The 25,954-nt window shown below is 44.0% G+C and overlaps 2 protein-coding genes across 5 annotated transcripts in view; both read right to left on the reverse strand.

The window, feature by feature from the left end:
• Positions 1-15,554: 15,554 nt before the first annotated feature.
• Positions 15,555-19,565, reverse strand: LOC125719335 (frizzled-1-like). Its single transcript, XM_048994004.1, has one exon. The coding sequence runs from the start codon at positions 19,343-19,345 to the stop codon at positions 17,672-17,674; it is 1,674 nt and encodes a 557-aa protein (XP_048849961.1). The 5' UTR covers positions 19,346-19,565; the 3' UTR covers positions 15,555-17,671.
• Positions 19,566-21,131: 1,566 nt separating this feature from the next.
• The window catches only part of LOC125719336 (cyclin-dependent kinase 14), a 77,012-nt gene continuing 72,189 nt past the window's right edge, over positions 21,132-25,954 (reverse strand). For all 4 annotated transcript variants that reach the window (XM_048994005.1, XM_048994008.1, XM_048994007.1 and 1 more), the window contains one exon: positions 21,132-24,024. The gene's annotated coding sequence lies outside the window, so the exon portion shown is untranslated. The remainder of the gene's footprint in view (positions 24,025-25,954) is intronic.

Genomic DNA, 25,954 nt, shown 5'->3' on the forward strand with positions numbered 1-25,954 from the left:
TTTAGGTACAAATTCAGGGCAGGCAGAAATGCAACACAAACACAGAACATACATGCTGAGTATTTGTGAAAAATGAATTCCATACGGGTGTGGCATGGTGGTGCAGTGGTTAGCACTGCTGCCTCACACATCTGGGATCCGGGTTCGAGTCTCTGCCTGAGTCACATATATGTGGAGTTTGCATGTCGTCGTGGGGTTTCCTCCACGTACCCCCATAGTCCAAAAACATGCTGAGGCTAATTGGAGTTGCTAAAATTGCTCATAGGTGTGCATGCGTGAGTGATGGGCTGGCCCCCCATCCTGGGTTGTTCCCTGCCTCGTGCCCATTGATTCCGGGATAGGCTTTGGACCTCCGCGACCCAGTAGGATAAGCGGTTTGGAAAATGAATGGATGGATTCCATACGAACAGGAAGCATGTTAGAGGAAAGGTGGATGAGAGAAGAGTGTTTCCTGCCTGCAGTGTTTGTGCAAGCATGTGGCTAGATGCAATGCCCCCCTGCAGGGAGACTTGCATTGTGCCCGCTTCTCCTCATCCATCAAATGGTCAGCAGACAGTGAGGCTCTGATTACACATAAGGATATTTAAGAAGTCAAACAGGCTTTTTTAACATGTTGTCCCATTTGTGAAGGGGGTGGGGTCAACATGACCCTTCTACAGGGAGCTTTACCTCCCTCTGCCAGTAGAGGTGTGATTTTTCCTGGATAATGTGTGCAGGGTAAGCTACACTATATGGACAAAAGTACTGGGATACTAATTAATTAATCGTTGAATTCAGATGTTTCATTCAGACCCATTGCCAGAGGTGTAAAACATCAAGCACCCAGCCATGCAGTCAAGTTTACAAACATTTGGAAAAAATGGGTCATTCTGACCAGTTCAGTGAATTCAAACATGGTTCTGTCAAAGGACGCTACCTTTGCAATAAGTCAGTCTGTGAAGTTTCTTCCCTATTAGATATTCCACAGTCGGCTGTCAGTGGTATTATTACAAAATGGAAACTCAGAAAGTCAGCCAGCAGTGGCAGACCACATAGGGACGGCCAATCTTATCCGCAAAGGGTTGTTGTGTCAGATTACTAATTAGAGGACTGATTGGCTGAAGAGTCCGCACACCTGGCTTTGACCAACTGAGCTACAGGTTATCCCAAAAACCTGCATACACACCGGCCCTTTGCAGATAACATTGGCCACCCCTGACACAGAGTAACCAAAGTAGGTTGCCAACATTCTCTTGACTCAATAACTGTACAGATCCAAACTTCCTCTTGCATTAACCCCAACACACACACGGAAAAAAAACCGAGAGCTGGGAACTTCATGAAATGAGCTTCCATGACCCATGCAGCTGCATACGAGCCTCACATCACCAAGTACAATGCCAAGTGTCAGATGCAGTGGTGTAAAGCACACCTCCACTGGATTCTGGGGCAGTGGAAAGATTTTCTGTGGAGTGACGAATCACGCTTCTCTGTCTGGCAGTCTGATGGACGAGTCTGGGTTTGATGGATGCCAGGGCAATGTTACTTGCCTGACTGAATTGTGCCAACTGTAAAGTTTGGTGGAGGAGGGATAATGGTATGGGTTTGTTTTTCAAGGGTTGGGCTCGGCCCCTTAGGTCCAGTGAAAGGAACCCTTAATGTACCAGCATACCAAGACATTTTGGATTATTGTATGCTTCCAACTTTGTGGGAACAGTTTGGGGATGACTGTGCACCAGTGTGCAAAGCAAGACCCATAAAGGCATGATTGGGTGAGTTTTGTGTGGAACAACTTGACTGATCTGCACAGAGCCCTGACCTCAACCCCACTGAACACCTTTGGGTTGAACTAGAATGAAGATTGTGAGCCAGGCCTTCAAATCCAACATCAGTGCCTGACCTTGAAAATGTTCTTCTGTTTGAATAGCCAAAAATTCAAAAAGTTAACAATAAAAGTTTCTGTAGGGGTAACGGCCAGGTGGCCCAATACTTTTTTCCATATAGTGCATCATTATAGATGCAGCCTGTGACCCTGCTTCAGTTAGGTGATTGATGTAAAATGGATGGATGGATAGATCTCTAGGCCATTTGGAGGTCAACCGGGTGTGAGAGAATGCCTTTAGTCATAGAGCGAAAATCAGCCATAACAGTTGTCACTGGTTGTCATGACAGCCACCATAAACTACCACAATCCATTCTTGTGTAATGACACGCTATTCAAAAACATCATGAAATCGTTATGATAAGTCTATTTCAATGATATTTCATCACTTTTAATTTAAGAAATGACACCAATTACACGTGTCTCCTGCAAATAAAAATGCAGGCAGTTCTGCATGTTGTCCTCAGCCCCTGTCACGGGGAGTTACCCTCTGCACTCGCCTGCAGCTGTTGGGTCTTTCATCGCCATGGTGACAGAACGGCTAAAGAAGGCAAAATTTTGGTATGACAGAAATGTAAAAGGAACTGGCTGGATCCTCGTGGGACCCTTTACATCAAACACACATGCAGCAAGAGTATAATTGGTGAAACGGAAAACAGAAGATGTAACGATGCTGAATAATCACTTTTTGACAAATTGACTAATAAGAGGAGGAGGGAAGGAAGGAAACATGATTATTGTAAACTTTCAATTAAAAGCACATGATGGTCGATCATTGCAAGCTGCTCCAACAGTCTGCAATCAGCTGTGAACCTGGCATTGCGCAATTAGCTTCCCAAAATCCTGGCTTTAAAAGGTAGAGCAGTGAAATTTTCCTCCCATGGCAAACTGACCTACCAGAATGAACACAGCAGGAACTGCTGCGTCACTTAAGTCCGATTATTTGTCACATTGAATCAAGAAGCGCTAACAAGCATTTAAATCTCCTTTCTAAATGCAGCATTCCCTGTGACATGGTATTCACTTCCAGTTGTGTGTCAACTACGGCAGTTAAAAAACATTTCGGCTTCTGAAGTCTTTGCAAAAAGATTCTGACTCTGTACTTGATATAAACAGCGCCATGGTTAGAATTTATGTCGGCTTCCTCTTCCCGCAAATACCATGTGCATCTACTATAGATCTTCAGCCAATAGCTTGGGAATTTATTGCCTCGTTGGGAAATTTGTATTTATTCCAAAGCTTTGGCAATCACCAAGCACCAGCCAATGGGAAATTAGTAACGGGGTGGAAGTTAAACACTGTTGCATAACTAGACTTCATTTACTTGTAAACTTTCCTACTTTTATCCATCCATCCATCCATCCATCCATCCAGAAAGCATAGGGCACAAGGCTGGGGCACACTCTGGATGGGATTTCATGCAGTACTTCACTTCCCCTGCTTTATTCCAAAACTAACGATCTCTCTAAAGTCAGCATCCGGTGTAAGACTCTTGGTCACTCCAGACCTCACATGCCGTTCACAGCGTCTGTAGACTAGTTCTAATTTTAATGCATTTCCTTATAAGAAAAAGGAAGTTTGAAACCATTCATGTCAGTGTGCAAGAGCCACCAGCAGGAGAAGGATTCTCCACACCAAGGGGCTCTGATACTTCTCTCATGTTGAGAATTCCAGCTACACATCCCCATTTAATTGGCTCCTGACTAAAATGTGAACAGAGAGCAACTATCCAGGGGATGTAATAATGATACAATCTATGTTTGACACAGTGCCCGAGACAACCGATATGTAATCGGCTCACACTGGTAAAAATTAATTTAAAATGCCACGTTAACTGTTGTGACACCTTAGGATGTGTCCAAGTCAGGAATGAAACCCAAGCAAAAGAGTCACGCAACATAACAAAAAAGGGGTAAACAAAGAAGTGCCCTTTAACAGATACGGAAGAAGAAGCTGACTGTTCCAAGGTACCTGTCACCTCTTCAAGTAAGGCTGCAAAAGCAACATGCTTAGTTCCAGGAGAAACATGCCAAAATAAATAAATACAAGAGTTCAGGGTGACACGAGAGAAAACAAGATAATTCAAACCTTACTTGTAGGCAATTTATTTCTTTTGTAACTTGTAAGTACATCGTCCAATAGTATATTCATGATTACCAATTAACAAACAACAATCAAATGGAGCTTTGAATAAGTTTTTTTTTTATCGGATATGTATATTTGATCTCTCTTATTAATCTAAGAGCTGCTTTTCGCTGCAGAATGTGGTTCACCAGCCCACACGAACAAGCAGCCAAGAATACTAACTACGCTATTTAAAACATGCACTGCATGTGTATTCAATTACTGTAATACCTTTACATTTATTGATGGATACGCCCTAAGGTTTTTGCCGTTTAAACGTATCTAGCAACCTTTTTATAAACAATGTGATTTTTTTTTTTTACAGCATAGTTATATAAATAGTTGAGAATCAGGAAATGAAAAACCTAAATAAAACCTATATAAGTCTCTATAAAAATAAATACTTGAGGCAATAAAAGAAATGTTACTGTATTTCTTTTATCGTTAAGACCTAATTTAGCAAACATGACTGTTCTGTGTTTACATGCTGAACTAATGGCTCTACATTTTAACAGTTAATAAAAACTACATGATATAAATATGCCCAATGACTCCTAAGTCATGGCAGCAGTATTAAATGTTTGATGTTGTATTTCTGTTAATTTCATATGGTGCGCTGAAGCAAATTTAACTTCGGACGTGGCCGACACAAAGGGTTCCACCACCCCAGAGACCCTCAATCATGCAGAACTTCCTACATCTCCTCTTTTCTTGTTCCAAGTCTTCCCTGCAAACCCTGCCAGATGATATCATAACCATAACTCACGTCCTGAAAACATCTCGACTGGCCCTTGAATTCTCAAAGGCGGTGTTGAATTGCGATGCTGCGACAGCGCTGCAGATAATATCTCAAGGATAAGTTTCCACTCTCGAGATAAGATGGCTTTTGATTGGGATTTAATGCATGTCAAATGCATTAATGCATGTTGTTAGATAACATTATGCAGAAACGGATGCAGCTATCTTGATACCTACTCATCATGTTTACTAACTTTGATTTTTATATTTGAAATTCATTAGTGGTTGATTAAGAAGCGTGTAGATGTTGTCATTCGGGCATATTTTTAAAGAAATATTAAGCAGTTTAGAGTTTATAAAAGTTTGGATGCATATAAGTATTTTCTGGCTGGTCTTATACCCAGGAATAAATTATTGAAAATTCCTAGAAAAGGTTGCTTCCTAATTGTATCGAAGGTGAGTGTTTATCCATATCTTATATATGCTGCAATGTCTAGACAGACAGTCAATTGTGTGTAACTATTGGGTGTAAATCAATTTTAATATCAGCCTAGAGCAGGGCAATATGGTAAATTATTTTATCATGATTTTTTCATTTCAAGTGATATTAATGATTATCACGATATAATTTATTATTTTACCATACATCAGTACTCCATTTTTACAAAAAATTTCCTTAGAATTGCCCTCAAACAGGTTCATCATACATTATTTATATGTAAATCATATATATAAATAATTCACAAATATGTGTATTCAGTGTGCTGCCAATTCTTTCGTCTGACCGCCAGTTCTCTGTGTCTTTCTGGGTCTGCTGGAAATATGTGAATTGTTAAACCAGATTTACCTCCTCTCAGGCGTATCTAACAAAAATCTGCTTGAATACAAAATACATTGCTGCTGCTTCAGTTGTGTCGTAAGGCATTGCATTCGGAAATAGGACGAGTTTGACTGGCAATAAAACAGCAAAACTAACGTTTTTAATTTAATTTAGAACATTTTAACATTTGCATTATAGGGATGGAAAATTAGGAAGCTTAAAAAAAGAACTAACTTTTATGTAATTCACATATACTACATGTTTCACAAATATGTATTTTTGACAAATTATTCCAGCAGATTATTTAAAGGCTAGAGGGCCCTTTTTGGCCCCCTTGCCATAGGGCCTGGGACAGTTGACCCAGTTGCCCCCCCCCCCCAGCAGCTCAGCCAACCATGATAAACAATCTATGCAATTCATCCATTTTTAATTCAGTACAGGGTCATAGACCCAACCCGGGAAACACAGGGAAGACGCAAGATGTAATGCCACCCTATCATAATACACACATATTATGAAGAAAATTTATAGGGACTGACGCACACCCACCAAACCAAAGAACCCCCCCCCCCAGCACAAGGGTAACATGCAAGCACCAAAGAGAGCAGGAAAGGTCTGAGACATTAAGGTCACAGTGCTACTCACTGAGCTACCATGACACCCCCGCAACAGTATTAGCAATATCTATATAAAATCACGGCTGCGTATACCCGACTGTACTGGGGGGTGGGGGTGGAGGAGGGTTGGGGGTGTGATCCAGTCAGGTGACCTTGGCTAGTTGTTGGATCCATACTGTGGGAGATTTGAGGACTAGAGGAACAAGTCTTTCTTCACAGTCATGTGTCACTTGGAGTTTGAAAATAATCTGACGACAGACAGGGCAGAACCGGGGGCGGGGAGGTGGAGGGGGCTGCGGGTGCGTTGTGAACTGCCAAGTCCAAAGATTAATATGAAGGGCAAAGCGGAGGTGGAAAGAGGGAACAATATTTGCAGTGATCCAGGAGGTTCCTTACATTGTGTTTCATATTTTATATGCATAGGCCATATAACTCATGCTGAGCAATTACTTTTGAATTACTGGAATTATAAAAATTGTTTCCAAACCAAGAAGAAAGTCTTATAGTATTCACATTCGAAGTGAATTTAAGTCACAGTTTTCTCCAAATTGCTTACGGCTGCACGATATCTTGGTGTGACATGAGCGTGATCATATGTGTATGCGCAAATCACCTGGGTGTAGATGATGGGCGTAAACATTTGTCTGGATCCTTAGGCCTACTCGCACCCACAATTTAGTAGGCATATTAGTAGTACGCCTAAAATATTTATGAGAGGCGTATTGTGACGCCAAATTTGTGTATAAACCAGGTAAAAAAAAGACATCTGTAGTGTCGCAATTTAAATTGCGACACATTTATTAAACATAAGGATACACCAAATTTATACATATAACTAACCATTGGGTGTGAAAATGCATCTCCCATTAATATTTTAGACAGTACTACTAATCTGCTTACCAAGCTGCGGGTGTCAATAAATATCTGTATAGTGCCAAAAAGCCAGTGTCTGGACAAATGTTTGCGCCCATCATCTAAAATCCTGGTGATTATTGCGGCATATAATCGTGATGATATATCAGCCCCACTAATGACGATGATGTACAGCCCCACTAATGGATCACCTATTGATAGATTGCTGCTCAGAATCATCGCTTGGGTCCATTTCAGAGAAATTAGAGTCCTTCCTCGGTAATGTGCCTAGACGGCGTCACCTCTCCTGATGGTACCGACACCAGAAGTGTGAAGACATGGAGAAAACAAGGGGTTAGCTAGCTACATTCATAGGTATTTAGTCTTGCTCATGGGAGTTTTATTTACACATGAATGTCCTTTGGGCAGAATGAAAAATTATTGGTTAAGAGAGATAACCAATCAGGCTCTAGAGGAGGTGGGTCCAAGCAACTAGAGGAAGAGGGACTGACCAATCAGAAGTCTTGGACCCACCTCCACTACAATCCGATTGGTTATCTTTCTGAAACAATTATATTTTATTTTGTCTTCAGAACATTTTTGTTCCCACGAGCTTTAGTCTTAGTCTTGCATTATTATTACCATTGTGGTGACACTGTTCTTAGGACGATAAGTATAAAAAATAAGCTAAAAACAAAGTAATACCCAAAAACAGCATCCTAAAGTATCTTTTCCACATGGAGACGACATTTAGGCTAATCTGCAGCAAATGAGCCGAAGCGAGCAGCTCTACTGGGCGACCTCGCCGTTGCTCCCTCGCTCCTCTCCGGCTAAATGAGCAGCAGCTCCAGGGCCCAGCAGGAACAGATGTGACATGCCTCGTCCTCACAGCTCCGCCACAACACGATCCAGGTGACCGGCTCACCCCTCGGGCAGGCAGAGGACAACAGGCGGGGGTCCTGGTTCAGATGTTTAGCAGCGGGAAAGAACTGGCCGAGGGTCTCAAAACAGAAAGCAAAGCCCCCCGACCCCCCCCCCCCCCCCGACCCAAGCACACACTGGTGTGTACAAAGCATCAAAATGACCTTACAGTTAACAAGTAAAGGCACTGATAACAAACTGAATTGAACATTCAGAGATGAACAAAATATGTCACCCATTATATTTATATAGGAACTGAAGTTTAGCACCTTGTTCTGTACTCAAGCAGTTCTACCTCAGGAGATGAACTGAGAAGCTCCCAGATAAGATGTCTTTGACCTCTACTCTGTCTAACTCTTCTCCAAGGGTTTTTCTGGCCACTCTACTCAGGTACTGTATCTTCACTGGAATAGCTTTTACCACACCAACAAGTACAGAAGCCTGGGCTAATTAATTAAGTAAAATGTTAATTCTAGAACTAAATCAGAACTTAAATGTCTCAATTACTACATCCTGACCCACTGTGATTATAATGAGTGGGTGTGGGGAAGGGAAATGGGTTCGAGTGACATGTGATGTGGTCTTCATGGAATTCTGGTCCAGCAAATCAAAGTTAACCATTTACGTAAACAAGCGCAATATGTCAAGAGAGGAAATTCAGCAGATGAGCTGAACCGGTATTACCGGATCATCCTCCCTGAAGATATTTGCTTTGGATGAGGCGGACTTTGGGGGAGAGACAGGAAAACACGTATCAAATTCAATTATTCCCAAAATTACGCACACGGCTGATGTTGCCGAGTAAAGTCAATGAAAGTATGCAGCCATGAGATTTCTTAATGGGAACAGTATGTTTTCCTCTGTTCCATTTCTTGACTGCAGGACAGTTTCATGTATCATATTACAGCACATAGTTAATTGAAAGAGCCTAACTAGGCTTCAGATTCAAGGACGTAGATGTGACAGTCAGATCATGCATGGCGAATCTAAAGTTAATGGATATTGAAGGTAAGGCCATGTAATAAATAATAATAATAATAATAATAATAATAATAATGTGGATTGACCAGCTGGTTACTATGATCCCCCATGACATGAGCTCTAAGTGAGAAAATTCTGTCAGGTGTTTCACTATTTTTTGTCGATCCGCTTTGAACGAATAGAAAGACAAGTGTTTCTGTATTGGTTCCAGGTATTAGGTGATTAATAATCAGCGTCATGTACTACAAGGTCAGTCTAAGGCAACCTAGAAACTCCAGAAGACAGATATTGGAAGGAAGAATGTAGCTGTTTTGTTTTCTTTTTGTCAGTTGAGAGGGGCAGCGTTCAAGTCCATGACAGAATAGGACACAGTCAGTCGTCTCAGGAGTGCCAGTATCTACTCGTTAAGCCAAATCTTAATAGTTTTTTTTAAATGGGTGACATCTAGCTGTGAGCATGCAGGTGGTTAAAGGAAGCAGTGAAGGCAAAGAAAAGAAAACTCCTAAATTTGGGGTTTCAACTGAAAAGCACTACAACTAAAGATGAGCTGAGGTTGGTGAGGTCTGCAGGAGGCACTGTGCTTGATCTGCTTTTAGCCGCTGGAAATGGTTCTGCTGTTGCAGAGCGGGGCGAACTATCAGACCGTTATAGAAACGGATACTTGCCAATCCGTTCGAATTCCGAACATCACAGAAGATAATTACAGCTTCAAAAGGCAGGTGATTCCAGGCGCGGCTGAAGTGAGAAGGAGGAATGGTGAACAAAAGGCCTGTTTTTCTCTAGAATCTTCCCTACAGTTAACAGGAAGACGATGAAGCAGCTCTTCGAGATTTGCCCATGAATCGAAAAAAAAAGACAGAAATGAAAATTAAAAAGTAGGGCAATGCCCATGCAGGAAAAAAGGATTGAATATGTAAATGATTTATTATATTTCATGGTGTGTGGAACTCACAGCTATAGAGAAGCTGATGGAAATTAGCGATTAATTCATGGGGGTGGTTGGGGGGGGGGGGGGGGGAGCGTGGGCTCCCTTACTGGTCTGCTAAGTATTTAGCATATTTCTGGTTGTTATTAGCTTAACCTGTAATAGAATATAAATGAGACCATATGGCTGCAGTGTAATTATGTTCCCATTGAGAGCTCCCCACGGCGGAGCCATTGAAAAGCACAGCACTACATTTCTCGTTGCGGACGGATGCGTCTGCCACATGAAAAGGCCAGTGCGGGACAACAAGAGCCCCCCCGAGCTCCTGATCCCTATGATTGACGCCTGTTTAAGAAAAGCCGGCTCCCACTGACAGAAGGAGCTCGCTGAGGCTGAATCCTGTGTCATTACTGGGAGAAAAGCTTGCGGGGGGGTTTGAAGTAGGTTGCCTTGACCAGAGGTTGGGGCCCGTGGGTCTGGTTTAGAGGCCCCGCTGGCTGAGGACTGAAAGCTCACCTCCGAGGGACGAAGGGGGAGCGACTCTCACCCAGGACCAAAATGTCAGTCATTCTAGGTCCTAATGGCTCACTCATCCCTATTGTTGGTTGATGACTCACTCGTCCCTATTGTTGGCTGTTGACTCATTCATCCCTGTTGCTGGTTGACCACTCAGTCATCCCTATTGTTGGATGATGACTCAATTATCCCTATTGGTGGCTGTTTACTCACTCATCCTTATTGGTGGTTGTTGGGTGTTGACTCAGTCATCCCTGTTGGTGGTTAATGACTCACTCATCCCTATTGTTGGTTGATGACTCACTCGTCCCTGTTGGTGGTTGTTGGCTCACTCATCCCTGTTGTTGGTCGTTGACTCACTCATCCCTATTGGTGGTTGAGTTTTTGAGCTGAACTGAACATTTTTTTCAGAAAATGTTACATTGTGTAACATATACGTTTTTTCTAGGGAACCATTAAATCAATAATGGCGTTCATATTTCTGAATGAACAAAGGCCGTATTAGGTAAAGATGGGCGTCCCTGTTAGCTGGATTATAATGAAATGAGGGGAGAGCAGAATGTATAAGGAAGATTTTTTAAAAATGTGCATGAAGCACACAGCAAGGCTATGGCATATGGCAATATGGCATTTTGAAAATTCATAGCTGGTGTTTTATCATCAGAATTGCCCACCTGCTGCGTAGGTAACAGCCAGATAAAACACTTTGCAGGCATGGAAATAGGGTGCTGGCTGTCTTTTTGTTTACATGGACCTTCAAACATCTGCCCCTTAATAATGACATTGTTTTTATATAGTGCCTTCCCTAATATGGCGAGCCTTTCTGTACCTGCATGACAGGCAAACACCTAACTGAGCCATTAAAAAAATAAATGAATCTAAATGCAAGAAAAAGTGCAAATGAAAAAGTGTTCAGGGACAAACAGTAGTTACATGAACAAAGGGGATATTTTTCTTGATTACCTTCCCATTAGTAGCAAAGTCTTTGAATGTAAACAAAAGACGTCTGGCACTTGGTTGGAATTCTGCTGGAGTAAAGTTACAGTGCAGGCCGGCTGCTTACAGGGCAGTTCACTGTGGTGGATTTAAATATATAGCAACTAAATGTGGTAATGAGTAGGTTGCGTGTAAGTCTTTGTGATGTACTGGCATCTCGTCCAGGGTGTACCCCATCCTTGCACCCTATGCTGCCAGGGATAGGCTCCAGTCCACTGGGACCCAATCCAGTATAAGTGGATGGTTAGAAGGAGGAGGTTTAGTTTCTATGAGTAGCTAAAATTAATAACACTTTACTTAAAGCATCATAATTCATTATAGCTACCTTCATAGTGCATTACAATGGTCAGTATAAGCCTGTATAATGCATTATGAACTGGGATTGATATAACTGGCATGCAAGTACGCATTCACCTTTAAAAGCGATACGTGCTGCAATCGATTAGTTTAACAGCACAAATACGTAAATATATTATGTGCATTTCCATCTGTAAAAAAGCTGAATGATGTCCTCAGCCACCCAGGCAGGTTGCATGGTCTCGGGGCCTCAGCAGGTGCCCACGGCCCTGGGGAAACTCACTGACTGTCTGGATTCTGCATGTATGACCCCTCGAGGTAACTGACGTACAACAATAATTAAACACGAAAACACCCTGACAAAATGAAACCCTCACTGGCTCAGGAGCAGAGAAAATACTACACACCACTGGAAACCGCGCCAACAAGCCTGAATTGTTCCTGACTGGCTAATGTGCTGTGTGCAAACCTGTTGGTATTTTGACACTCGATAAATGGAAGTAATACAAATTGGTCTTTGTAACCCTTACGTATTTACCCGAAGGTTATAGTACCCATATCCAATGTCGATCTATTCTTAGACAAGTTTTCCTTTTTCACAAGGGCATAGCCAAATTAAAACGCAGTCACATTGCATCATATGACCTTCTCTGAAGACAATAACCCAAACAAAAATACTCCGAGTAGGATGTGGGAACTCGCGGGGCTGTTTATGCAGGTAAATTCGCTTTTGTCTATTGGCGTAATGCATTCGGTCTGTCAGGTTAGACGACGAGGTGGCAACAAGTTCCCCAGCTCGTTAACTCCAGGAACGGCATCTGTGCTCCAGGTTGTCTCCCTGAATTTTAAAACTGTCAAACAAATCGAAAAAGCCTCCGGGCCATCTATAAAATGTCAGCTCTCGTCAGCGTTCCCCTTCCTCCTGCAGTCGCTGTTTAGCGCCCACAATGGCGACCCCTACAGTCTAGCTCATCCCCGTTCACGTCCCGTCTGAGGGGGCTCCTTACTGATGGACATTCCGGGGACACACCCCTCCCCCCCCCCGAAACCATCAAGAAACCAAGATGCCACTGGGATTATAGTGATGGTGTGATGATGCTAATCTGGCTGTCCACCCACCTGCTCTCAGATCCGCTCATCCGGGGAGAGGTGATGGACATGGAATGTGAAGTGGGGAAAATCTTCAGTAAAGCTAATTATTTTAGCGGCAGTTACGGCCTCTGACGGTATGGCAAGAGTGCAGCCAGCAACCTCTGGGGTTTATTCTGTGTTAGACGCAACTTAAACTGCAGTTCCGTGGTGAAGCAGGAGGGAAGAACTTCATGCTGTAATGCATGCAGCAGTAAACTGCATCGTTCAGTAATAACTAAAGCATGACAGACAGACAAAGACAGATTTCATTAATCCCAGAGGGAAAATTAAATTGACCTTTTGTGCATATTTAAGATGAAAAAGCAGAACCAAATGAAAATACCAACTGGAAGAGTTTCAGCTGCGGATCATTTTCATGAGAGGCCATTGCATGGACAGCCTGATAGTTTATCTTGGTATTCCAGTCCCCGAAGACTCACCTCTACCCAAAGCACAGGACCAGCACACAATGATGCATGACAGTAGGCAGCGGTTCAATGGTCTTTTTCCTTTCCCCGCAACCAGCATACCATATAATCATAATTATCTGTGATGATTAACATTTATCTAATGTTTTCTCAGTGTACAAGTGAGGCAATGGATTCAGTGCTCCAAGGAGGGGTTAGCATTCATACACAGTGGGGCCTTTATGTCAGCAACTGATCCGGTGACAGTGGAACAGTAACAGAGTTACTGCTACATCAAACTTGTGATTACACCTTCAGGGATTACACCTCACTTTGTGAGGCAAACACACACACACACACACACACACACACACACACACACACACACACACACACACACACACACACACACACACACACACCTATCCAACTGGGGAGCGTCCAAACCCTAACCCCTACCCAGCCCTAACCTTAACTATAAGTAACCAAATGAAATGCATTTGGCATGTTTAGTTTTTTGATTGCAGTCACAGATTTTTATAAAACTGAGGTTATCCAAATGGAGACCTGAAAAAGAGTAAAAGTAAGGAAATTTCAGGTTTTACCATACTTGGGGACATTTTGGCCCCAAATGTGATCCACACACACACACACACTTTCAGAATACACTGAAGTCACATACCTAGACAGAAATTCAAAGGACAGGACTGTCTAATTAGATAATCCGCTGCAGGTTGAAAATTTTATAATCCACCTGCTTAGACACTACATTTATAGGTTTAAGGTGATCCATCTTCCAATCACTTATCCTAGTCTGGGTCACATGGAAGACCGGGGAGCAATCACAGGCAGTATAGGCAGAGGTGATACCGAACAGAATGCCAGTTTAAATGGATGATTTAAAACTATTTGGTAGAGGTATTGAATATGAACAATCCACCTTACTATTATAGTACTGAAATAAACCACTATTGCGCTTAACTTTGTATTACTTTTTTTTTTTTGCAATACTTCCTTATAAAGTTTCACCTTCACTTACTGTTATTTTAAAAAAATCTGTCTTATTTAATGCGTGGATTTGAATCTCTGCAGTCTTTCCCTCATTCTCTTAAAAACAATGTCTGCAGATCAACCAGGAATAGCAATGCAACAGACTCCTGGTAAAACAGAAGAACGCGATCAGCAAACAGGTGAGAGCTCCCAGTGCCTCCTGTGTGTGCAATGCGCCCTGAGGCAGACATTCATCATCTGGAAGGGGAGTTTTTCGGACCTATGAGCCAAATTCTCCTTAGTGACTTCTGCGTCGGACACAGCTTCAGGTTGGGAATGTCCCCCGTCCCTTTTCCGGTGGGTTGGTGTACGTGCTTCCGGAGCAGGCGCTCCCGATGGGGCGGCACAGGGCGTGACGCGGCTCGCCTCCCGCCCACCTGCGCCTCCGTCAGGCCGTAAATTCCTGCCAAGGAGCACAGCGGAGCAGCGGGCCCGGGAATGCGGCACAGGGGCATTCCTGGGCGCCCTGCTCATACACACCCGGTGCTGAGAGCGGTCTCCGGCGCGGCCTTAACGAGGGCGAGCTGCCAGAGCCGCTTCTCTGCCGACTGCTGGCTCCCGCTGCTTCTGCCACGTTGCTTCCACACTAAGCAAAGTGAAAGGCATGATAACAGCTCACTGTTTGCAAACGCCGAGCTGGAGCTCGACTTCCACAAAAACATGAGCGCGGATATTATTTCGGCACTTGTACTTTGTTCGGTTTTGAAGGCCCGGTAACGTAATACACTTCGGTTTAATCCCACTGTCAATAAACATTATGGACGTTTACCTAGCGAAGATGGGATTTCTCTTTCAGTCGCGCGCCTGCCGAGGCTTGCCGTTTATTGCGATCAGCCCACCTTAAAGGTTTACGTGATTCACTCTAGAGTAACAATTACACTAACACCACATAATCACTACTGGAAGTCCAGGGCCGCAGACAGGATAAACCCAGACAAAACGGCCGCCGCAAAACTTAAGACGAGGTAGAGCTCAGGAAATACCGTGCAGGCGTTTTCACAAGGCTCTCATCTACAGTACCGTACTAAAGCTGGTTAGCCGGCGCTGCGACACCAAGCACCACAGTGTTCAGTGAAAGAAAACTAGCGATACTGCAATTCAGCCGCTACTGGAAAACCCTTAAAATTCTCTGGGTGATGCGTTACCCGCCAGCAACACCATCATGACAAGCAGCCGCTGTGCAGTAAAAGGAACGTTTTGAGAATCGTAACTTGAACTTGAACCCTTTTTAGTATAGAATTTTCTTAGTCTATTAGTTTACACACACACACACACACACACACACACACACAAACAAACAAAATGGCGATGCAGACCGTTAAAGATATGACTGAAAAAGTACAGTTTAATATAGGCTTAAAATGCTTTACGGTGATTTTTCTTTTTTTTTGGAGAATCATGCAAAAAAAAAGCACAAATGAACAACATCAGTGGAAGGAAAGCAGGTGATAAATACTTCAACATTCATTCAATAAAAGGAACTGGGGACAACAATGCATTCAACCCGCTTTTACGGAAATAAAATCAGTCACTTAAGAAAATGTGCAACTTCATACGTTGTTCCTTTGTGTTTGTGCACAGAGACAGGTGTAGGTGCCAAGGCTGGCCTCTTGACAGCTTATTTTCGATAACCTTCACATAATAAATGGCAAAAACATTTATTTTAACAACATGTAATACTGTGTTAGACTGGAAAATTATGATAATTTAGCATTTAGATCTGGCGATAGAGGCCGGCTCTTACATCAGTGGGACCTCTGCGGATAACGGTAAGGCTGACTGCGTGGGGAGCACCCCCGCCCCCCCGATAAGGCCACGAGAGACAGCAGACCACCCTCCAGGATTCAAACATAAAGGTCCTTCAAGCGGAAGCGACCGAAACGGAGGAACCACCACCTCTTCAACTGCGGTCAAAGTAAAAACCAAATCAAAAATTGACCAAAAAAAAAAAAAAAAAAAACAAAACAAAAACTCCGATAAATGACAACGTATTTAAAAACACCACTGATGTATAAATGTGGCAAGTAGAGTAAAGCCTAAAAACAGCACCCCCGAACGGTACACCCGGAAATGAGCAAACGCACAAGGAATCTGCCCACATATCGTAGTATTATTGTGCTATGGATTCAGCACGTGGACAGAAACTCCTGGGTCATTGCCACCTTGCCCCGTGCCACCTTGCCCTGTGCACCCGCGTCTTTTCAGGGCCCACAGTATGCACGATGTCTGAGAAGTAAAAAGCGGCCCTGGCTTGGTTATTTTAGTCGAACCCCCCTGACCCGATGACTAAACGAGGGTGGGGGCATTTGACACATGCCGACTGGGCCCGCTTCACTCCAAAGCCTCTTCAGCCAGCCGCTGGGGTATTTCAGCTGTTTGAGCACCTCTGACGAGGGCAGCTGAACGGCCACTGTGCATCGCACGCAGCGCCGGGCTCTATTTTAAGCCCTTACAGGACAGAGTTATAAAAGGAACAAAGGCACTCGACTTCGACTTTCCAACTACAGCATTTCGATTTGGAATATTTGTTTTTCAGAGGAAAAAAATTTAAAAAGTATAATCCCAAGATAAAGCCACATTATGATGGAGAGAGTGGATTTTGGGGTTCAACAACAAGTAAACCATAGTTATTCAGCGAAACCGTAACATAACGTTACATCTTAGATCAATGCGTACCTATGGCACAGGTGCTTTTACTTCCGGTATGTTCTCGCAAACCAATCGCAGAATCAGGAGCGGTTATTTAAAAAAAAAAAAAAAAAAAGATCCCATTAGCCATGATTCCTACAATCATCCCAACTTTCAATGGAAAAAAAATATCAAGTTTCTCTGCCGTTAAATGTGCAGGAATCATTAGATCCGGAGGGAAAATGAAGCCTAAAGCGTTCCGAAGCTCAGAATTTTAATTTCATTGTGTCAGAAAGTCACTCGATGCCCTTGAAAGAACCGAATCACAAACAAAAACCGGAGGCACCGCCAACCCTAAACAGTCAGTCAAAGCACCAAGGGCTGCCTCATTACGAAGAGGATGCTAACGGACCCACTGTGATAAAAGGCATTTGGACCAAATACAGCCAGTTATGTACAAACAAAAGCTCTCTCCAGGCCCCCTCGATGCCTAATTTTGATTGTAAACTATACAAAGGGTTGGGGGGGGGGGGGACCTCAGCTGTGCACAAACCAAGTAAAACTCAGACGTATGACATTATTTTCAAGGAGAGTTTACACTTTAAAGAAAACCGTACCTTTTCTATTTTGTCCAAAATACAAGTAGAATTAAAAGTAGTGAATGTGTCTTTTTTTAAATACAAATATATACTTACAAAAATCTCAAATGCTTATTTACAAGAAACCTTATGAAAGTGTCCATCACTTTGCCGCACAAATGGCCATCAATTGGTCCATAGGGGGTCAGGTACCAGCAGGGCGGCGCCGTCAGACGGTCGTCTCGCCGTGTTTACTGCTGGCCAGTCTCGTGTAAAACTTCCGCCACGAGTTCAACGTCTTGCCCGACCAAATCCAGAACCCCGAAGTGATGCCAACGATCAGGGTCATGAGGTATTTAATCATGAAGACGGTGAAGTCGGGGCTCATCTTGGGGGGCGGATGCTGCGGGCAGGGGATGGCAAACGTTTTACACGTCTGGCTGACCCAGGTGCGCTCCCACTGCTCGCGGAAGGCCTGCTCGTAGAAGTAGCAGGCGATGACGATGGTGGCCGGCACAGTGTAGAGCACGCTGAAGATGCCGATGCGCACCATCAGCTTCTCCAGCTTCTCCGTCTTGGTGCCGTCGTGCTTCATGATGGTCCTGATGCGGAAGAGCGACACGAAGCCGGCCAGCAGGAAGGAGGTGCCGATGAACAGGTAGACGAAGAGGGGCGCCAGCACGAAGCCGCGCAGGGCGTCTACGCTGTGCAGGCCCACGAAGCAGACGCCGCTAAGGACGTCGCCGTCGACCTGCCCCACAGCCAGAATGGTGATGGTCTTGATGGCCGGCACTGCCCAAGCGGCCAGGTGGAAATACTGGGAGTTCGCCTCTATAGCTTCGTGGCCCCACTTCATCCCTGCTGATAAAAACCACGTTAGGGCCAGGATGACCCACCAGATCGAGCTGGCCATACTGAAGAAGTACAGCATCATGAACAAAATGGTGCAGCCCTCTTTCTTGGTGCCCTGGACCACCGTGCGGACGTTGCTGTCAAACTTCTCGTTGCAGACCACCTTGTCCTCAAGCAGAAAGCCAGCAATGTACGCAACAGATACCATCGTGTAACAGCCAGAGAGGAAGATGATGGGACGCTCCGGGTAACTGAACCTCTTCATGTCCACTAGGTAGGTCAAAACTGTGAACAAGGTCGAGGCACAGCACAGCACGGACCAGATGCCAATCCAAATACGAGCGAATTTCAACTCATCCTGGTTGAAGTACATGACCTCACTGGAGTCTGTAGACTCACATGGAGCCCCACAGTCTTCTTCCCCCAAGAAACGGTAATTTAGATAAGGAGGCACTTTTAAAGCTTTGGGACACCTGAAGCGCCCTTTGGGACCACCGTCATCTCCGGGCGGTTCTGTCACGTCAGGTGTTGGGTTGATTGGCGTGGGTTTATCAGACATGTTCTGACCCACGCACAACTCGCCGGCTCCGTGCACGGGGAAGGACTCACAAGCCAGGCTGTCTGGCCACTGGAAGCCGAATTTGTTCATGAGAGCCTCGCAGCCCTGCCGAGCCCTCTCGCAGAGCGACCTGCACGGAGGGAGAGCCTGCTCCAGCACGGTGCACACCGGGGCGTACATTGAGCACAGAAAGAACTTGAGATCGGGCGAACACTGAACTTTCACCAGCGGGTAGAACTGGTGCACCTCCAGCCCCGCGTCTTCCTGGTTCGTGTGCCCCAGCAAATTCGGCATGATGGTCTCATTGTAGGCTATATCCGTACAAAGGGGGATGGAAATCGGCTGGCAGAAGCCGTGTTCCGGGACGGACATCCCTCGCTCTCCGTACTGCCCGTTTACTCCCAATAGTCCGATAAGGAGAAAGGGAAGCAACGGAGAAAGTATCCGAATAACTTTACAATGATGCATTACGGCGCAACTGCAACCCGCCATAGCGCGCCTGCTCTTTATATGGAGTACAACTTCTCCGACCTTTCTCCCGAAAGGTCTCCTCCCAGATATTCCGAAAGTCTGAATGGCTCCACTTTCTCTGCTGCACCGGGCTCTCGATCCCTTAATTCCTCTGCAAAAAGGCGAAAGCGCAGAGATGTTCAGGACCCAGCAGCTCACTCCCGACCGCTCGCATCGCGCCTGCACTCCGCTCTGCCCCGTTTCCAGGCGCCCCACTGTCTCTTCTTCATATGGAAAGGGAGGGACCTTGAAACAGATGGCAGCTTTAGGGAGCGTGTACATTTTCCCACATTATGCGCTTTCGTTGTGGAAAAACCAGAATAATTGATTTGTATCCTAAATCGGTTCCAAAAGTCTGCTACACATATTGATGACATTAACATCGTACGTGTGGAACACGAAAGTCTAAGAATTTCGATATGGCTAACATCATTGACGCAAGAACTAATAGCAGAATTGTTTCAAAAAGTGTCTGTAAACTCCAAAATCACTGAATATATCCATGTCCTGTAGTCCTCCACTATCAGGATGATAACAGATGTAACAACAGCAACTAAATTACTGGTGAGAAACTACGTCGTTAACGAGCGTGCGATGTGAACTCTACTCTTTTTTAGGCACATAAGTCATCCTTTCTTAATTGTACGATGGAAAACGTAGAATAAAGGGAACGGGAATTCAGAGAAAATACTTTATGAAACACATACAGACTCTTCTAATGTATTTAGTGGTGTATGGGGCTATTGACTTGGGTCTGATAATTGAAGTGTCTTTTAAAATAATTAAATTTTTTAGATTTATTAACTAAGTTAGCACATTTTTTTCCGGAGGGAATTTTGCCCTGCTGTCAGTGCAGCACAGTGCCAGCTATCGCCAGTCAGTGTTTTACCACTGCATCGCTGCTGACCCAGATCATCTCCCTGCATTAAGTCCCCTCTCTCCGTCAGCTCCTCATCCCCATGATTTAAGGAGGCTTGCGCCGGTCGAATATTCTCCCAAGCCCCCGCTGAAGAACCCAAACCAGATGGCAAATCCAAGCACAACTAAAGTCTTACAGCCTTGTGGTCTCCATTATAATAGGTCGCAATGGCCTATTATAGGGGGGGTTGGGGCAAATCACTCTGCCTTAATACCAAATCACTGTGTGATTTCTAAACTAATAATAAACTAGATTTTTGCGATAAACCAGGTGTATATTTTCAAACTAGTAGATGCAATCGTGATTTCATGAAAAAGCTTTTTTTTTTTTGCTATCAAGTAAAACCGCGATGCTCCCTAAATAAATTAGGTCCTATAGCCTTTCTTATTGGCTATCGTGTGTTTCTATTAGCTGAAACAATTTACACCTGACATCACTTGGACCGGAAAGCAATGCTGTTCACCTGGAGGTCATTGATGCACTTTGATGCACTTTTGAAATGACTGCATTATTGAAATATTTTACATATATGCAGCTAAAGGCTGTAGCGAATGCAAGTATTTTGTTCTGTCGTTTACCAGTTGCATTTTGACCGGTAAACAGCACAAACTAATTGTATTGTTTTAATCGTATATGCAACAGCAATTATTTTTGTTTTTTAATCCTTAATAAACCTGAAAATATGCGTTCATGAAAAATGACAAGACTAAAAAGTTAACTTGGCCGGCGCTTTGCTCTCCATTCCCATAGCAATCCCAGGCATGCAATCTTTTGGTAGAATTCCAAAGGAAATAAATTGCTCACAACATCTTTTTACCTCATTTAATTGACCAAGGATCTCCAAGGGAATTGTATAGTTTACTGTATACAGTGTTTATAATTGGGTTAAACTTATTGACCGCAGACGAACAGAGGTGACATGCATTCATTTTTCACCCCGTGGTCCTACATGTTAACTGGGCAACCAGCGCGTGCGGGATGATGTTCACAGTAATTGCGAACCCACCGCCCCTCCGTTAGCGGTCCCAAACTGGGCCGATGAAAGTGCACTGCAGCGATAAAGCCGTACAGCCGGTCTGCAGGGGGCTCCTGTCCCTGGCTGGATTAATGATGGATGGAGGGAACTGTGAAATTAAAGCAGATTGTGAACTGACAAGCCCGCAGCTGGCCGGTTATCTGGCTGCAGAACTAACAAGGCGTTCGCCTGGGGGGCGGGTGATGTGGGTTCTTCAGTGGGGGGCGGGTGATGTGGAGGAGCCCAGCCTTATTGCCCTGTGGACCAGCACGGTGGGAGGAGGTGAAATGGAACTATCTGTGTTCAGAGCGCAAAGTCAGCTACAATATTTCCGTTGTTGTTTTCTTTCTCTCTTTCTTACATATATAAATATATGTATGTATATATTCTGACCATAAGCAAACACCTAAATGATACAGAAATGTCTAATATTTAACCCTCATACACAAACAATAACTGGACAGTTGGTCTAAAAAACACAAAATTATGCAAGTTGCCTTTTTAGACGGAGAACGCGAGTCACACTTCTGTCGTCTCACTGCTGGAGGTATTGATGTTTTATTTTAGGTAACGGTGACAGTTTACAGGGGACATTATATTTCCCGCGGTGACATTACATCCAGGTCATAACAAAGAGAGATAAGCAGCCTCTACTGTACCGAGCCACAGCGTGTAGAATGTGACCCGGTTTAAACTCGGGATCCGGGCTGCTTCTCAGCGGCGGGGAGACAGCGAGCGAGCCTTTTAAAATGCAGACTCTGGCCTCAGCACAGCAGGGACGCGTGTAAAAAGACCTCATTCAATGTACATGGACACGCCTCACAGGAACAGAGCAAAAAAAAAAAAAAAAACATAAATACACATATACAGTATGTGTATATATATATATATCCATCTATTTTACGCACCCTGAGGGACACTAATGGTCCAAATCGCCTGGGTTTAAGCATTATTATTATTATTATTAATAATAATAATAATTATTATTATTACATACACCGGCCCTGAAACATATACAATCTTCAGTTTATAACAAAAGTTACACAACAAATAAACACAAGTATGTTACCAACAAGCCAAATGTCCGGGACGTCAAACTATCTCTGAAATCTCAGAAAAACAGTTTCTTTTTGCCAAGAATGAGAAGAACCTCTGTAATGTAGGAAACAACGCATCACGTCACGGTGCTGCTGTCAGAGGCAGGTTACTTTTCGCTAACCTTTCCGTTCAGATCTTCCGTCACAGCGCCGTCCGTGGAGCCTGAAACCTCATGTAGGCATTTTGAAATTAAAAGCAATTTAGTTATGGAACAGATCCAGCTCCCATAAAAGAGATGAGATGAAATATATACTTGAAATAAACATGCTCATGTACACAGATAACAATCAATCTATCAATGGTCTCACTTTCACTCAACAAATTATAGTATAGATTGACATTCGAATTAAAATAAGAGGCTTCAAGTTTCAGTCTTGTAAAATATTGGACTAATTAAAACAGTTTTTGCAATGATTACATCACCACTACAGACATCTGAGTGCAAGGTGATAACTTGAGACTAGAATGTAGATCAGAAGGCTATAGAGCCAAAGCAGACTCTTGCAACTTGATGCATTACAACCAGCATCTGTAATATAAGCAGCATCAAGGTTGCACTAAATGAGTGTAGCAAGGACAAGAAATGCAAACTCATAACTTCGGAATAACTGATGGCTGTTTCACTGCGTTATGTACAAACCGGTTCGTTGGGAGTTGGAGGAAAAAGTCTGACAACATAAAAAAATATGTACAAAAGATGAGTATGCAGTAAGCCACCACCAAACGGATGTGCAACGGTCAAACTTGAAAACAAACAACTGGTTCCTGTTACTCCACAGCATTAAGGAACGTTCTGACATCCGGCTGTAATACAACCAGGTGCAATAGTCATTGTAACAGTAATATATAAATATTGATATATTTTCATGCATTGCTTTTCCCTTGGGTCTCAGTATTGAAGTATTTCCTATACACATTGGAGGGAAGCATTCAGAAAGTTTAACGGCTGAATGGTCGCTAGAAATATTTGTCCTAAAAAGGACGTAAGTGATGGTGTATTTGACTTCATGCACAGCCCAGCCTGGAAGTGCTTGTGTCTTTGCCTAATGATGGATTTGTCTATTAAATCCACAGTAGCATCAATGTGTCTATCTATATTGCCTCAGTAAAGATATACAAGTTTGTGTGTGTGTGTATGTGTTTGTGAATAATACAACTATGTAGCTGAAGAAAGAAGCCCTTCAGTACTGAAGGCAATCATCAGATAATCTGCTTTGGCCTTGGCCTGAATTGCTGAACTCTTACCTGGTCAAACACTCAGGATATATATCTTTAGTGTCAACATAATTATTGCCTTGATTTTTCTTCTATGGATGAAAAGTTTCACTTCATCCGTGTCTTTAATAGAGAAGACATGAGCAGCATCAGAAACCGTACAGTTTTTATATTTGTGGGTTTATCCAAAGAAGGCGTTAGAAGACGTTAGACGCGGCGGACGTTGTCGAGGACGGCATGTCAACAGGTGAGCTGGGCCGCTTTCGTGCTCACGCGGCGTAAGACGCACATCGAGCGTCTCCTCGGGGGACCGGGCTTGTCGCTTTGCCCGCGAGGCTGATCTGAACTGAAGAATGACGGAATAATGAAAGAAAAATCCCCACTGCAGCTCATTCCCCTTCTTGTCGTTGTGATCTAGAACAGAAGAAAACAAATACAGTGAATGTCAAAGCGGTTCCCGCGTATGTCACAGTCACAGTGATGTTTACACTGGATTCCAGGAACTGCACGGCTTTTGCAAAGTCCGCGATGCAAAAGATAATGGCTTATTTTTTTACTGTAAGACTCCTACCATAAGGACGTTTCTCATCACCCTATATAAGAATATACTAGCTGTTTTTTTTTGCATGTAATTATTTTATTCCCTGGCAGTTCGTCTCAGTACCAGTCCACTGTTGCTGCAGATGCTTTGGTTTTGGCAGTTTTGGCACTTGAGATAACTCATTAACTGTTTGGTGGATCCTTTTCAGAGAGATTGTAGGAGGGGCGGCACTTAACATTTTGAGACAGGTGGACCCAAAATTGAAGTGATGCTGCTTAGTCACTGCAAAGGGAAGGGTGAACGCAGATGGCATTTAACTATGTGAATGTGAGAAGTTAAAACGTATTTCGTGGGGAATGATTCTGCTAATTGACATACAAGTGGAATGTGCAATAAATGAATATACTTACCTACATATCACGAAAAGGACTCACAGAATTCCGGTAAAAAACACATTCATTAACATTTACATTTCCAGGTGATCCATCCGGTACTTCTAGAAATTGTACAGGATGTGCATGTGGGACGAGTACAGTTTAGATAGCCAGAGGAAATGTACAGGGAATACAATGCTGTCGTTTCCAACTGCACCAAATCTAGTTTTCATTGCTGATGACATCAGTTAACCCAGTGCCAGCTGAATATGATTATTTTGGTTTGCAAACATACAGATGCATCCTTTAGGTTTCTGAGTAAATGCTAGAACTATATCCATCAGACACCCTTCTCCTTCAATATAAACACCTATACAAGACTATGAGGAAGCCACTGACTTCTGTGAGCAAGGTGAACAGACATGAGCAGCCTTATAAACATTTTTATGTGTTCCTCCATGAGTCGGTGTAACATACTGGGTCTGGCTGGTTTATCAATCCTTAATCCCTTTTTTTTTTGTCTGGGGCTACTGCCAATCTTGCACTGTTGAATAATTTATTTGTTACCACAACCCCCCTCCCTCCCCCTCCCAGTCTTGGAAATCATTTCCCAGCAGACCTGTGGCTAACCGTGCCTGAAAATCTCAGATGGCCAAGGCCTCTTCCAAAAGGCCCCTTGTAAGCTTGGCCAGCGGCCGGCCCGAGCCCATTAAAGGAGGCCTAATTCAAAAGAGGCCTGCCTGCAAGAAACGGACGAATGAGCTGCAAGTGTAGGGGAAAGAGGAAGACAGCCGGTATGAGAGGAAGAGCAGAAGGAAGCCTGGATGCCTGCTAGGAATGTGAGTGACCCGTGACGGTGATGGTCCAACCGGGTTGGATCGAGCTTGTGCCAACTGCCTTATGCCCATTGATTAGTCTGTATTTAACCTGCCAGCGACCAGGCTCCCGAGACTAATTAGTGCTAATGCTACCGGCAGGGACGCCCCATTGAAACCTTGCCTGCTTCACCGGGCCTTGATGTCAGCTCTCAGCGATGCCACTCCATGTCAGCCGTTTCCCGTAAGCGGCGTGCCCGGCCTTCATTAACATTCAGGACCACGCCAGCAGCAGCACGAGCGTTCGGCAGTTCCTGGCAAACCTGTCGAAGGGGAAAAGTCTGCCCAAGGTAGCTGATTCTGTTTCCTCTCTCTAAACGTTCGGCAAAGCGAATGTTTGTTTCCGAGCGCCTGTCGTGCCTGAACTCTTTGGAAAGTCTGCAGCGTGCAAGCTGTGTCTTTCGAGCTGAAACGGTGGAAGGCAGAGCGACGTTGGCCTGCCAAATCCCGGTGAAACGCACGCTAACGGTCAGAAGAGTGCCTTCCGGCACCACCCACAGCTAGTCCTACTCCTCACCACCACCTTTCTCTGCCAGCACCTTAGCACGTCTAAG

Source organism: Brienomyrus brachyistius, chromosome 23, assembly GCF_023856365.1.
Source record: "Brienomyrus brachyistius isolate T26 chromosome 23, BBRACH_0.4, whole genome shotgun sequence".
In the NCBI taxonomy this organism is placed as follows: Eukaryota; Metazoa; Chordata; class Actinopteri; order Osteoglossiformes; family Mormyridae; genus Brienomyrus; species Brienomyrus brachyistius.